Genomic DNA, 15,494 nt, shown 5'->3' with positions numbered 1-15,494 from the left:
GGAGTGTTCCTACTGTCAAAATAAAAGCCAGAGTGTTTAAAAGTTAAGAAGGTTTGACTGAATATGTATATATTACTATTGTGTAATACATTTCTTGAAGTTATTATTATGTTTACAAATTATAACCACACTTGAGTTATATGGGTTTTAAAAAATATTTCTGTGAATGAAAAGTGGACTTTATCTTATTACAAATAAATGAACAAAAATAGATCTAAATCAAGTCCAGAGACAAGTTGATTAAAAAAGAAATTGCAAAGAGAGCTGGCATATATTCTGCTGGAGACTGCCATATAAATTACTGTTCATTTTGTTTCTGTATATCCAGAAGACTAGTTAACAATTAATTCAAGTGTTTTTCTTAAAAGGCTACACATTTATATTGATATAACATGTAGTTTGAGGTTTGCTTCTTTTCATATAAAAAGAGTACCCCCAGTCAGTTCCACACAATGAGGTTAAGGTATTTTATATTGATAAAGAAAAAACTACACTGGTGTCAGTTTGATATTAGCCGATACTGAGATTTTAGGTATCGGAATCGGATTGGTAGGAATCGGATCGATAGAGAAAAACTGGTACTCAGACAGTCTTGTCAGTAAATATAGCACATTTTCTTTTAAATTTATTTAGTGAGTTTTGAGTAAATCGGGTATAAATTAAGTGGTCGTTTACACTTTGGCTGTGTTTTATTTTCTTCATGAAACTGTGAAATATCAGCATTATATTGACCTCTGACCCACTGATCTCTAGTTATCGGATCCGTATCGGCCATTGAAAAATCAACCACTAGTCATAGGTTGACACAGGCATTGATTAATTTTAGCTTTCATTGGCTGGCTGGCATATATATGGAGGCTTAAAAGGCTTTTTAAAAGATTTATTAACCACATTTAGGAGGGGAGTCTTACATATGTTGCAGGTGGTGGTTGAAGTAAGTGGGTCAGGTTTTTAACAAGCACAGAACACATTCTTCTCTGCTGTTTGTGGTCCAAGCAGCTGTCAGCCTAAAATAGCCATTCAATATTAATGATAGTGCAGCCCTAATTGAGGAATGTGTCCACAGCATTGATGCCAGGCATACTCAACTATCAGGATTTTTACCTGTTTTAATGCAGCAATGTTTTTTTTGTCAGTTGTTTAAGAGTTTGGCTTGTAGTATTTGGACACTAAAAGGGTTAATTAACCCAAAAATGTATATTTTCTCATGATTTACTCGTCTTTAAGCCATCCCAGATGTGTGTGACTTCTTCAGCAGAACCAAAGTGAAGATTTCATAAGCAGATTTCAGTGTTGTTTGTCCATACAATGGGTGCCATCAGTCTGCTGGCTGTTTGATGGTACAAAAGGCTTATTTAGCCAGCATAAAAGTAACCGGTCGACTGGAGTTGTGTGGATTAGTGTCTTCTGTAGCAAACAGATAGGATGGTTTAAGAAACAAATCGATAATTAAAATGTTTTTAACTTCAAATTGATTCCTCTCAGCGCTGTATTACTGTTTGAAATGAACTAGCTCTCATGTGACATTCGTTCCTCTGTTGCGTACAAAGCACACCCTTCCAACTTCTCGATTGAATGTGCCATTGCGCTTACGTCACTGATTCGTCAACTGGCAGTTTTAATTATCGATTTTATTTTTTACACAAACCTATCGATTTGCTTCAGAAGACATTCATTGATTGAGTGGAGTCATGTGGATTACTTTTATGATGCCTACATATGCCTTTTGGACCATCAAACATCCAGCAGCCTGATGGCATGAATTGTATGGACAAACTGAGCTGAAATCTGCTTTATAAAATCTTCACTTCAGTTCTGCTGAAGTAGGAAAGTTATACACACCTGGGATGGCTTAAAGATGAGTAAATCATGAGATAATTTTCATTTTTGGGTTAACTAACCCTTTAAGCTACACTTATAAATTAAACATTATAATTGCGTAAGAAACAAAAAATCTATTTAGACTTTTAAAAAAAAAAATGTATTAACTTTTCTCAGCCATTTCTTTCAATTACATTTAACCAGCTGGTTCCAAGAATGTATGGATGTATGAAGTCAGTTCCCCTCAAGTTCACACAGGCATTGCTGCAGAGTAACTACACATATAATTCATTACATGAACACATATTCCACTAAGTTTGAAAACCAAAAAGTGTCCAAATAATTTTTGGCTGTCTTTTGAACAGTACATCTATTGTTTAATAATTTAAAACCTAGAAGACTTCTTTTTATGAAAAGCTTTTCTTGAAAGGTGTACTAGAGCTAATTTTTCTTAAAATGAATGCAACTTGGTTTGGTATTTTAGCCACTATATGTGACCGTTTCTTCTCTTCTTTCACAGTAACATCCCTAGTGTAGGAAGTACAGTTGAACAGGACCAGAGCTGCACCCCGCAGACACACACCTTCATGTCCAACAGCGCCCCACCCAGTAACAGCGGCGCTGGTATACTACCCTCCCCCGCTACCCCTCGATTCTCAGCGCCAACCCCACGAACTCCCCGGACCCCACGAACTCCCAGAGGCCCCGCCAGCGTCCAAGGCTCGCTAAAATACGAGAACTCCGACCTCTATTCTCCTGCCTCCACGCCCTCCACCTGTCGACCCCTAAATTCAGTGGAACCGGCCACCGTGCCCTCCATCCCCGAGGCACACAGCCTGTACGTCACGCTCATCCTCTCAGAGTCAGTTATGAATCTCTTCAAGGACTGTAACTTTGACAGCTGTTGTATCTGCGTCTGCAATATGAACATCAAAGGGGCCGATGTGGGCGTCTACATCACCGACCCCAACATGGACTCACAGTACTTCAACATGGACCCTTGCTCCTGCGGTTTTAGCGCAGTCATGAACCGCCGCTATGGAAACGGCGCTGGCCTCTTCCTGGAAGATGAGTTAGAAATCGTGGGCCAGGGCTCGGATGCCGCACGGGAAGCGGAAAAGCACTTTGAGGCTGTGCGTGCAACCTCGCTGCAGAGAGGGGTGGACCTTAAAGAGCAGGTCCCAGATGATCTTGTCCTTCTGTTGCAGGAACTGTGCACTAACCCTTTCTCCCCCATCATCTGGCCAGAGCATCTGGGCATCAGTCATAAACTCCCCATGCGCCTGGAGGAGAGGGACTATTTCAGTGACTGCTACTTGGCTCTGGAGCATGGCAGACAGTTCATGGATAACATGTCTGGAGGAAAGGTTGATGAGACACTTGTCAAGAGCTCCTCATTACATCACTGGGCCAAGCGAAATGGTGAGGCTAAAGGCCACAGTATACTTCAGTTGTCCGCGTTGCTGATTGCTCGACACACAGTATGCGTGACGGAAATTTCGTCATCAGCACAGTCCATGTGCAGCACAGATATTCTCGACACACGGGCAGTCCTCGTATGTGTGCATTGTCGACGCAAGCGCCTGCTGTTGATTGTACTAAAAGAGAACAAAGCAGTTGCAGTTGGCAGCATTCAGTTTAACTCTTGCCACACATTTATAACTGGTCTCCTGAATAATAACTAGGGATGCGCGCTATATCGTCGGCCGATATATGATTGTCCGATAACCAGAAAAATCTAAATATTATCATTGCGGCGATTAATGGAATTACCGGCAATAATTTGTAATGGTTTATTTGCTTGCGGCTGATAATCTCTGACTGCCTGCAGCTTCTTTCCTTCAGGCAGAGACTTGGGCAGCCGCAAGTGACAGTGCATGTTTGTACACACAACGTGTCAGACATTGAGTGCAGGTGAGAGTCAAGCTCATATCGCTCTGAGGATTATTTCAACTTCTCTGCACCTTATGTTGTTTTGGGGCTGGATTTAGTCATCTGCTGTAAGTAATGACATGCCATTTCCCATATTCTGTTTGTTTCATGAGGCAATAAACAGAAACATGTATGTTACATGGGGACAATCATTTTCATTCATGAAACAAACAGAATTTGAGAAATCGCACATCATTACTTACAGAACAGCATTGTGTTTAAAACAAGTCCAAATTCAAAACTAACACAGTTAATTTATCTTGAAATAATTCTCACAAAGTGACTCAAAGTTTTCTTGTAATTTGATCAGAATGATGTTTTTACCTATTCCCATTATGATTGTTGTGTTCACATTTAATAAGTTATACAGTGGAACTGTCACAGATGGGAGCTGTATTAATCATCTGTCAATTAAATGCGCATAAGCACAATGCCACACATACAGTGCATCCGGAAAGTATTCACACTGCTTCACTTTTTCCACATTTTGTTTTGTTACAGCCTTATTCCAAAATTTATTAAATTCATTATTTTCCTCAGAATTCTACAAACGATACGCCATAATGACAACGTGAAAGAAGTTTGTTTTAAATCTTTGCAAATTTATTAAAAATTAAAAAATAAGTCACATGTACATAAGTATTCACAGATTTTGCTCAATACTTTCTTGAAGCACCTTTGGCACCAATTACAGCCTCAAGTCTTTTTGAGTATGATTCTACAAGTTTGGCACACCTATTTTTGGGAATTTTCTCGCATTCTTCTTTGCAGGACCTCTCAAGCTCCCATCAGGTTGGATGGGGAGTGTCGGTGCACAGCCATTTTCAGATCTTAATACATTTTTAATCAATTGAGATGTTCAATCGGGTTCAAGTCTGGGCTCTGGCTGGGCCACTCAAGGACATTCACAGAGTTGTCCTTTATCTTGGCTGTGTGCTTAGGGTCGTTGTCCTGTTGGAAGATGAACCTTTGCCCTAGTCTGAGGTCCAGAGCACTCTGGAGCAGGTTTTCATCAAGGATGTCTCTGTATATTGCTGCATTCATCTTTCCCTCGATCCTGACTAGTCTCCCAGTTCCTGCTGCTGAAAAACATCCCCACAGCATGATGCTGCCACCACCATGTTTCACTGTAGGGATGGTTTTGGCCAGGTGATGAGCGGTGCCTGGATTCCTCCAGACATGATGCTTGCCATTCAGGCCAAAGTGTTCATTCTTTTGTATCTCATGGTCTCAGAGTCCTTCAGGTGCCTTTTGGCAAACTCCAGACGGGCTGTCATGTGCCTTTTACTGTGGAGTGGCTTCCGTCTGGCCCCTCTACCATACAGGCCTGATTGGTGGAGTGCTGCAGAGATGGTTGTTCTTTTGGAAGGTTCTCCTCTATCTACAGAGAAATGCTGGAGCTCTGTCAGAGTGACCATCGGGTTCTTGGTCACCTCCCTGACTAAGGCCCTTCTCCCCCGATCGCTCAGTTTGGCCGGGCGGCCAGCTCTAGGAAGAGTCCTGGTGGTTACAAACTTCCATTTACGGATGAAGGAGGCCACTGTGCTCATAGGGACTTTCAATTATGCAGAAATTTTTCTGTACCCATCTCCAGATCTGTGCCTCGATACAATCCTGCTTCGGAGGTCTACAGACAATTCCTTGGACTTCGTTTGTGCTCTGACATGCACCTTTAACTGTGGGACCTTATATAGACAGGTGTGTGCCTTTCCCATTGGAAACAGGATGCACCTGAGCTAAATTTTGAGTGTCATGGCAAAGGCTGTGAATACTTATGTACATGTGATTTTATTTTTTTCATTTTTGATTTCTAATAAATTTGCAAAGATTTCAAGCAAACTTCTTTCACATTGTCATTATGGGGTATTGTTTGTAGAATTATGAGGAAAATAATGAATGATTGTGTTTAATGTTTGTTCCATGCTGTTTATTGCCTCATTTAAGTTGAATACATTATTACATTAGTTAGATATTCATTATTCTCCCTTTGTGAGCAACTAATCAGTATTACTGTAAACACTCATAAAAATGGGCACCATACAATTTATGCGAGTGTATTGTCATTTATTTGTCATTGCAATCAGCATACATCTGTAATATAGGCACATTTCTGGTTATTAGAAATGTTATTAGCACCAAACCATAAATAGATGCAATTCTAAGCTTTTAAATGAGAAGCTTTGAATTAATTAGCTAGCAGTTCCAGGTTAAAGGATTGAAAATTATTATTATTTGTATTTTTTTATATCGGTTATTGGTATCAGCCACAATGAACTATATATTATCGGTTATCAATATTGTCCCAGAAATTCCATATTCCACAATTAGCATTTTTGGCTGGTCATATAATCTCAACACGGTGGCACTCGCAATTACAAAAGAGTCCACATTAAGTATTTTCAATGGAACAGTGTGATTGCAATTGCCACGAAGTTAGTGTCTACATTTATTTACTTGCTTGGAGTATGTTTCTAGTCTTTCAGACAAACCAGCTATTCATTGTTATTTGTTTAACAGTGTTTTGCAGTGATCTGTTGGATGACAATTCTCTGATATGCTCCTAAAACTTTACTCTCGTTGTCCTTTCAGCTTTCGATATAAGCATGCTGTTCTCCCAAGACGTGCTGAGGATGCTGCTGTCTCTGCAACCTGTCCTACAGGATGCCATTCAGAAGAAGAGGTCTGTTCGCTCATGGGGGGTCCAGGGCCCCCTCACCTGGCAGCAGTTCCACAAGATGGCTGGCAGGGGATCGTACGGTATGCTTAAGGGGAAATTTTTAAACTCTGCATTATACATTGGTGTTCAGTTATATAAATAATGCAATTATTTTCTTAGGCACTGATGAATCTCCAGAGCCTCTACCTATCCCCACCTTACTGGTGGGCTATGAGTATGACTTTGTGGTGCTGTCTCCTTTCGCTCTGCCTTACTGGGAGAAGCTTTTGCTGGACCCGTACAGCTCCCAGCGGGACATTGGATATATGGTGTTGTGTCCCGACAACGAAGCCCTGCTTAATGGAGCCAGGACTTTTTTCAGAGACTTGACTGCTGTATATGAGGTTGGAACACTTTGATGTGCACTGGTTTCTCTGAATTCACACACTTGAACAAAAATTGTTCATGGTAAATATTGAGAGATTGCGTTTTGTCATTTTTCTGTAGTCCTGTCGACTCGGTCAGCACAGGCCCATTGCCAAGTCTTACGCTGATGGCATTATGACTGTGAGTGATAGTGGATTCAAGCCTCTTGCAGATCAGCCTCTCAGTGACTGGCTCCCGAAAACCAACAACAGCAGTGAGGCTTTCAGCAAGCTCAGACTCTATGCTCAAGTGTGCCAAAATGACTTGGGTATGTTTACAGGACGACACTAATTTAAAGAGTTCGTTATCTAGTGTCATGCAGAAGCTTAAGTTGAAGTACGATTTTTTCTGTGCCATTACTGGTACCAAACAGAATTGCAAAAATAATGACCCCATCTGCTATTAAGCCAATTTTTTATAACAGATTGCAATTCCATTTGGTGCCATCAGAGCCACCTGTAAGATTAGAAAATAATCTTGAAATTTTGAATCTTTGTAGAAATATATATTTTTTTTTATAACTACACAACCAGGGCTGGTAGATTTGGCTAGTGGATAAAATTATCTTTATTTAATAAAAAATCCTCAATATCGATGATAAACATTTGAGTAATGTTCTCCATGACAGTCAGGTGTTGCTAAAAACGCAAGCAGTTCAGCAAAGTTATACATACAACTAGCTAACTGATTCACAGTCATGAAATCAGCCATGTTTTTGCTTGCTAGTTTGTATCTGGCAAAAGTGCAAGACTATCGACTGAACACAACAGCAACTCTGACATAAACACCATTGCTGTTCATTTATGTACTTTTTAGTTAAACTTGTTTTCGTGATCCACTAGTTTTGTTACACAGGCAAGTAAGTCTTTCAGTGGACATAATGAATTTTAGGCTTCAGCAATAATGATCAGTACAGGTCACTACATAGTTGACATAGGTCGGGCCAAAACCAAGAGGAAGAACATTGTTTCAGACTTAAAAATGAATGACTATGAGGAGAGTCAAACATCGGCTGAAGATGATGAAATTGTGGCGAAAAGTCACTTCTCATCAAGGATTAAATCCTAAACTAAATACTACTTGAACTCCTCACAGGGAAAAGCTACTTTTTAATTTGGAGTTTAATTTTAATCAAAGTTATCTTTTCATCTTTTGTTATCTTGAGGTCTAACAAACATTTAGCATGCATTTCCTTCCTCAATAACGGTATGAAATTTACATCATGGTAAATATCGAAATCAGATGATATGGGAAAAAACAAAACATTGTGATATTTTTGGCCATATCGCCCAACCCAATTGTTGCCATTGAATGCCGTAATAAACAGATTACAAGGACACAATGGTCCAACCTGGGATTAAGTATGTTATACAATGACACAATGATGATGACCAAAGGAACAGAATAGATGAGGATTCAATAATACTTGTTCTGTCTCTTTAGCTTCGTGTCTGGCATCCCAGTCCTTGGACAGCTCACTACTTTCCCAGCGAAACCCTACCAGCCCTTCACAATCTTCCAGCTCCAGCAACCCTGTCACAGCTACTCAGAACACCACCCCCACCACCAACACTAACTCAACTACCACCCCCACAACATCCACCTCCTCTTCCAGCTTTCAGGGCATAGGCACGTTGCCTTCTGTGAAACCCAATTCCATTCCTCCCTTTGGGGCTCAGGGCTTGCAGTCCAACCAGCAGAGCACAGGGACTCTGGGGGATGGCACGTCATCCACCAGTCAACCTCAGGTCCAGTCTGAGCCTGCAGAGAGGTACAGTATTAATATTTCCCCATAAATAGTGATATTTCAGCCACCTTGATATATTTGGCCATTTTAAGATTATCGGCATCTGCCGATAACTTTGCCCGATTGGCGAATTTACAGAAGTGGTCCTTCTGGCTAGTTTCAGTTCCAAAAACTACAAACAGCCTGGTCTGTAGTTCTTAAATATTTTAGTTAATTTTAAGAAAATAATTGGCCAAGTAAGTGTTCATTTATATTCTTACATTTTGCGTTCATCTTAGTTGCTATCATTACATTTGTATTGCATCATATCAGCCATCAGCTATCCAGCTTGTCAACCACTCATCTGTAATTTGTCTGCTTCACAGCACAATGGAAAGAGAGAAGGTGGGTGTGCCAACTGATGGAGACTCCCATGCTGTCACCTATCCACCTGCTATTGTGATCTACATTGTAAACCCCTTCAGCTATGAGGAGACAGGGACCAGTTCCAGTATGTGGACTCTTGGTCTCCTGCGTTGTTATCTGGAGATGCTTCAGTTTCTCCCTCCACACATCAGGAACGCCGTATATGTGCAAGTAAGACAGAATCAATCCGACAGTTGAGCGTTCTAAGTGTATAATTTAGAAACTCAAGAGTTGATTGGATCTAAACATGCTGCATTATATTTTACCAGATAATTCCCAGCCAGTACTTGCTGCAGCCAGTCTGGAGTGAGGAGCGGCACATTTACGCACAGCATCTGAAGTCTCTGGCTTTCTCAGTTTACACTCAGTGCAGGCGGCGTCTGCCAACCTCCACTAACGTCAAAACGCTAACCGGCTTTGGTCCTGGCCTGGCCATTGACAATGCACTAAAAAGCCCAGAGGTACAAAAAGTTATTTTAACAACCAACGATTAGGGCACTTGGGGTCAGAAAGACTTGAGAAATAATTGGGAGTTAATTGAGTGAAACAAAAGATCATGTGTTGGTCATATTTTACTCCCAGAAGCAAAATAAATTAATTTGTTTTGCATGATGTCAATGAAGCCTATTTTAGAACCATAAAGAAATGTTGCATTGTGGCATTATATTCATGATAGTAATAATTATCTATATTTAAATTATACTACATTAAATTAAAGGAATATTTCACCACATAATTAGAAAATGTGTCTAGTTGTTCTGAAAATATCACAATGCAACCCTAACACTTAATTTTCTCAATGCAAAACTCTAATCGAATTAAATTCAAATACACCTATACATTTTTATTAGAAGGTGGCATATGACTTGGATATGTTTACTAGAGATCCACAGATTTGGTTATTACACCTTAATATTTACCTCTTGGTCCTTGTTTCCCCACAGAGACCAGAGTGTTTACATCTCTATGCTCCGCCATTCATCCTTGCTCCAGTGAAAGACAAACAAACAGAGTTGGGAGAGACTTTCGGAGAAGCCGCTCAGAAATACAATGTACTGTTTGTGGCCTATTGCCTGTCACATGACCAGAGATGGCTCCTGGCCTCATGCACTGACCAGTACGGAGAGCTGCTTGAAACGTGCACCATCAGCATTGACGTACCCAACCGGTAAGTGCTTGGAGTTGATTTTTGAATGGCTAAGTTTGCTCAAGCCCAGGCCTCTCTGTATGACTGTGATGTTTGCGCCTATTCACACAGAGCTCGGCGTAAAAAGGGCTCTGCACGGCGACTGGGCCTTCAAAAACTGTGGGAATGGTGCCTGGGTCTTGTACAGATGACCTCACTGCCTTGGCGAATCGTGATTGGCCGGCTTGGAAGGATAGGTCATGGGGAGTTACAAGGTAAGTTTCGTTTTCCTTGAATTTTGTAATCATTCAAAGCATTTTGAGGCTTTGATCTAAAAGCTGTTTTTGCTCCTATCAGATTGGAGTATTTTGTTGAGTAGACGGAACCTGCAGTCTCTCAGCAGACGACTGAAGGAGATGTGCCGAATGTGTGGCATCTCTGCCGCTGACAGTCCCAGCATCCTCAGTACCTGTCTAGTTGCTATGGAGCCCCAGGCTTCCTTTGTCATCATGCCAGGTAATTCAAAAGTTTTTGTGCATTGGACCTGGACTGTTCCTGATCAGTGATGTGCACCTCATTTTAGATCTTTTTAAACATTTGTCCAAAAGCAAAGGCACTGTAAATGTTTGTTGCAAGTTCAGTTAAATAACAGAAAACCTGGTCACAATAACCCTCCTCTCTCTGTCTCTTTTTAGACTCTGTATCCACAGGCTCCGTGTTTGGCCGCAGCACAACCCTGAACATGCAAACGTCCCAGTTAAACACTCCTCAGGACACCTCTTGCACTCACATCCTTGTGTTCCCCACCTCTGCCGTCCTCCAGGCCTTTAATCCCATCAATGGTCAGACACTTTAAAATCCACATCATCAAGCATATCTAGCTGTATTTGAAGATCATTTAATCTCAAATATCTTAAATAGTGTGTTTATAGTGGACTTATCAAATGGTCTTTTGTTTCTCATTTTCATCACAGATGTCTCCGATGGAATGGGGGGCATGGATGGGTTTTTGGACTTGCTGTCAGAGAATGACCTGGTTGATCCTGATCTCATTAACATACTACCCAACTCTCCCACGACCTCCCCAGTTCATTCGCCAGGCTCACATTACCACCACGGAGGAGACGGCAGCAAGGTAAATTGATTCACTCTGCCCTAATGCAAAGATGATACAGCAAAAAACACTTCACAATTCACATTGCTTGAGCTAATGATGCTACGTCGAGCTAGTTCGGATGCTCAAACAGAGCAATGTTTTGATAACACCACAGACTGACAGTTTTAATACTTTTGGGGACAATTAGGCTACAAATGGCTAACTTTTAGTTGTCTCTGCATATTGAACTGGGATAAGAGAAACTATTTTAAAATTACATTAAAATTGTGTCACCTTTATGATGCATGGGAAATCTGAATCAGGTTCCACAAAGTAACCCTCTCATCATCTTTTTTTTCCCATCTACAGGGCCAGAGCACAGAGAGGATGGAGTCTCATGATGAGTCCCCCAACATCCTGCAGCAGCCAATGGCTCTGGGATACTTTGTGTCCACAGCTAAATCGGGTCCACTGCCTGACTGGTTCTGGTCCTCCTGCCCGCAGGCAAAGAACCAGTGTCCTCTCTTCCTGAAGGTGAGTGTCATATTTTCAGAAAACATCCTCTCCGTAGTAATAATCAGTTTCCCTTCAGAGAAATTACATTACAGGTTACATTATACAATCTGTGTTGGACAATAAAGCTAATCTAATCTATTAAACAGTGCTGTAAAGGTCATATGTAATGAATGTTACTCTCTCTGTCTCCCTGTCAGGCTTCTTTGCACCTTAATGTTTCCTCATTGCAGTCAGATGAGTTATATCACAGTAAACACACTCACCCTCTGGACTCCAGCCATACCTCAGATGTGCTCAGGTATCATCCATAGGCACCTGTCTATTTAATTTCTATTCATTTCAAGAATAAAGTGGTTATTTTTTTGTGTTTTTTTTGTAGCAGCTATCAACAGATTAAAATTATAAATCAATTAATCATTTGTTTTTGTTTTTCCCGATAGTGATTATTTTAAATGTTCTGAAATTATTTAAGGAATATGTATACTCTGGTTTAGAATTAGGGTCCTGAAACCCTGTCAGAGTGTAACTTTTGATAATGACCTGCTGGCTGTACATTCACATATATAAATATATACAGTAGTGGCCAAAAATATTATCACACTATTTAATATGTGCAAAGAAGGCATTGTTTATCCTTTTGATCTTTCATTAAAAAAAATATATCCTTTAACTGAAGTAAAACAATTGAAAGAGGGGAAATAACTCATTAAATATTTTCCTCCAAAACATATTGGCCACAATTATTGGCACCCCTAGAAATTCTTATGAGTAAAATATATCTGAAGTATAATGTTTCCATTTAATGTTTTTTATTTTTTTAGTAAACCTGGGTGACTGGGAATATTAAATTGTGTAGCCATAACTTCTTATTTCACATGGGTACAAATATGAGGCAACACACAGGCACAAATTCCCTTAATCATCAATCACAATGGAATAGACTAAAGAATATAGTTCTGATGTGCAGCAAAAGGTTGTTGAGCTTCACAAAATGGGAAGTAGCCAAAGCATTGAAAATACCCATTTCCACCATCATGGCAATAATTAAGAAGTTCCAATCAACTGAAGATATTACGAATTGGCCTTGAAAAGGACGTGTGTCTATATTGTCTCCAATATAGACACATGTCCTTAGATAAAAGGTTAGATTTTTGTCTAAAAATTTTTTTAATGAAAGATCAAAAGGCTATACAATGCAGATTCTTTTTTTCACAGCCTTCTTTGCGCATATTTACCAAGGGTGCATATATATATATATATATATATAATATAATGTAATATAATATATCTGGGCGAAAAAAAAAAAAAAAATGGACCATGCCCAAAATGAAAAACATTAAGATTTTGGTCAGGAAATTAGCAAGAATTAAACAAATGCCCTCCTGGTGCTCTACTGTGCTTCCATTTGCACATTAACTTTTGCTGTTTGGTAAAAAGCTTGAAACCGGGAATTTCACGTGTATGAAAAGGTAGAATCATGATAGTGATTAAAATCATTATGTGTTCAACATTAGGTGTTCAACATTTTCAAAATGTTTTTATTTTTTTTCTTAAAAGATTAGTCATTAGTTGGTGATTTGCCATACTTGATGCAGCCCACCAATTGCCTGATAACAAGCTCATTAAGAGAAGAGAATATTGCAAAAAGGCTTTCTTCCCACAACTGAAAAGTTGTTTTCAGCAAGACAATGCTCCTGCCCACACTGCAAAGACCACCAAGAAGTGGCTTGAGAACAAGTCCATCAGTCTTATGTTTTGGCCTGGTCAGAGTTCAGATTTTAACCATATAGTGAATATTTGTACTAATCAACTGTTTGAAGCCAACAACATTGAGTGGAACAACATGGACTCTTCCTATACCAAGTTACTTTATCTACTTGTTCAATTCTTGATCATTTCCTGACCATTGATTTGTGGTTAAGACCATTAAAAGCTTAATGTTTTGCCATTTTGGGCTTGGCACATTTGGTTTAGCCAAGGTGTGTGTGTGTATATATATATGTATGTATATATGTGTGTATATATATATATATATATATATATATATATATATATATATATATATATATATATATATATACACAAGCATATTGTGTGTGTGTACACACATACACAAGCATTGTGTGTGTGTGTGTGTGTGTGTGTGAGTGCACATACAGTGTATATATAAAGCAATCCATTACATTTATATATTCATATATAACTTAACTGTTTAGAAGGTCTTTCACCATCATTTAATGATAATCAAACCGAATAAAACTGTTGTAATATCAAATTAGGCAAATGTGTTAATTTAACAGTATTAAATATATTTAATACATAAGTAATCTTAAAATTTAACCCGTTGATTTCAGCAACCGTATTCTGTAGTTATCGTGTATTTCATTCAAACAGTGTCCATCGCAGTCTGTCTGAAAATATATTCCTTTCTGTTAAGCAAAAAACTGATTTGTTTCTTTTGTTGTTGTTGTTACAGATTTGTGCTGGAACAGTACAACGCCCTCTCGTGGCTGACGTGTGACCCAGCAACTCAGGACCGGCGCTCTTGTCTGCCTGTGCACTTTGTTGTGCTCAACCAAATGTATAACTTCATCATGAACATGCTTTAACTAACAAGGGGTTCTGTTGCCATGGTTTCACAGAACAGACCCCACTGAAACATCACTGCACTGCCGCAGCAGGCCTCCACACTGTGGACATGGCTTGACAAACCAACTTCAGTCAGACAGTGCACTTAAGACAATGCCAGGCTGCCCAGTTTATGCCAAGTGTCCATCTCATTACAAACGGAACCAGTCGATCTCAATTAATTTGGCCCGAAAGTTCAGTTTGGGTCAGGTTTTATCCATTTATTATTATTGAAATGCCTGCATTCATCTTATTTATTGTACGTTTTTAAATGTGTAATTTCTTAATCTTTTATATTATATAAACACAGGAAGCTGCATATTGCCTTCCCAATTAAATAAAAATGGTTTGTCATGTATGTAATTAATTGTCTTTATTACAGAACCGACAAGTGAATTTGCTGTAGGTTGCTTTTAGAGGAATATTTAGAGAAATATTTTCTCCACAATTTTTACTGTCACAGTGTACAGATAAAGTATACAGGAGCTCATGTTCTTACATTTGTGTGGCGTGGACTTTATGATAGGATGTAGCAACAAATTTCTGTACAGCAATTTAATGTGTTCAAATAAGAGGACAAGAGGTACATTGTCGGATTATATATTTTATATTACAGATTTAGAGAATTGTGTGTGTATATAAATGTGTACATACAATCGTGTGCCGCTATGGATGGTGCAGCCAATGTTTTAGGAATAAAGTGTGTAAAACCTGAAACCTGTGGCCCTCGTCATTCCGCATCTTCCTTGATTTCGAGCAAATATCTCAAAATAAAGACACCATATTGCAGGAGGTTTCATCATACTCTCCAGGTAAGATTAGCCCTCAAGGGAGGAATTGCAGTGTATTTATTCTGCTCAAATCCCTTTGAAACGATATGGTACAATTGTCATCAGGCCTGTTTATGTTAGTGGCTGCTTTGCATGATCGTTCATTTCCTGATGCAACTGAAGTGGAGGCTGAGGTTGGTTGCATAACATTAGCTGTTGTATTGTGCTTATAGTAATATTATTGTTGTTTATTGAGATCCCCAAGAGCACTGCATCTCTATCACCATCACCATTCTTGACATGATTATGGGACCTGGAGAATTAGTGTAACTTTTCTCCTGTCTGCAGATAAAATCTCTACTGGTGGGAAA

The 15,494-nt window shown here is 39.4% G+C and overlaps 1 protein-coding gene across 1 annotated transcript in view; it reads left to right on the top strand.

Annotated features, from left to right (window-relative positions):
* The window catches only part of LOC127631879 (mediator of RNA polymerase II transcription subunit 13-like), a 44,982-nt gene extending 29,919 nt beyond the window's left edge, over positions 1-15,063 (top strand). Inside the window, exons 17-31 of the mRNA XM_052110270.1 lie at positions 2,342-3,243; positions 6,343-6,510; positions 6,590-6,813; positions 6,917-7,103; positions 8,279-8,606; positions 8,948-9,158; positions 9,257-9,448; positions 9,932-10,155; positions 10,246-10,388; positions 10,471-10,629; positions 10,809-10,955; positions 11,088-11,248; positions 11,579-11,743; positions 11,923-12,023; positions 14,202-15,063. Of these exons, the coding sequence (XP_051966230.1) occupies positions 2,342-3,243; positions 6,343-6,510; positions 6,590-6,813; positions 6,917-7,103; positions 8,279-8,606; positions 8,948-9,158; positions 9,257-9,448; positions 9,932-10,155; positions 10,246-10,388; positions 10,471-10,629; positions 10,809-10,955; positions 11,088-11,248; positions 11,579-11,743; positions 11,923-12,023; positions 14,202-14,334 (3,445 nt within the window). The 3' untranslated portion in view covers positions 14,335-15,063. The remainder of the gene's footprint in view (positions 1-2,341; positions 3,244-6,342; positions 6,511-6,589; positions 6,814-6,916; positions 7,104-8,278; positions 8,607-8,947; positions 9,159-9,256; positions 9,449-9,931; positions 10,156-10,245; positions 10,389-10,470; positions 10,630-10,808; positions 10,956-11,087; positions 11,249-11,578; positions 11,744-11,922; positions 12,024-14,201) is intronic.
* The last annotated feature ends 431 nt before the right edge of the window (positions 15,064-15,494 follow it).

This window comes from Xyrauchen texanus, chromosome 38 (genome assembly GCF_025860055.1).
Source record: "Xyrauchen texanus isolate HMW12.3.18 chromosome 38, RBS_HiC_50CHRs, whole genome shotgun sequence".
NCBI classification, from domain to species: Eukaryota; Metazoa; Chordata; class Actinopteri; order Cypriniformes; family Catostomidae; genus Xyrauchen; species Xyrauchen texanus.
Note: the sequence above shows the minus strand (reverse complement) of the source record. Positions and strands in the feature narration are given on the sequence as shown.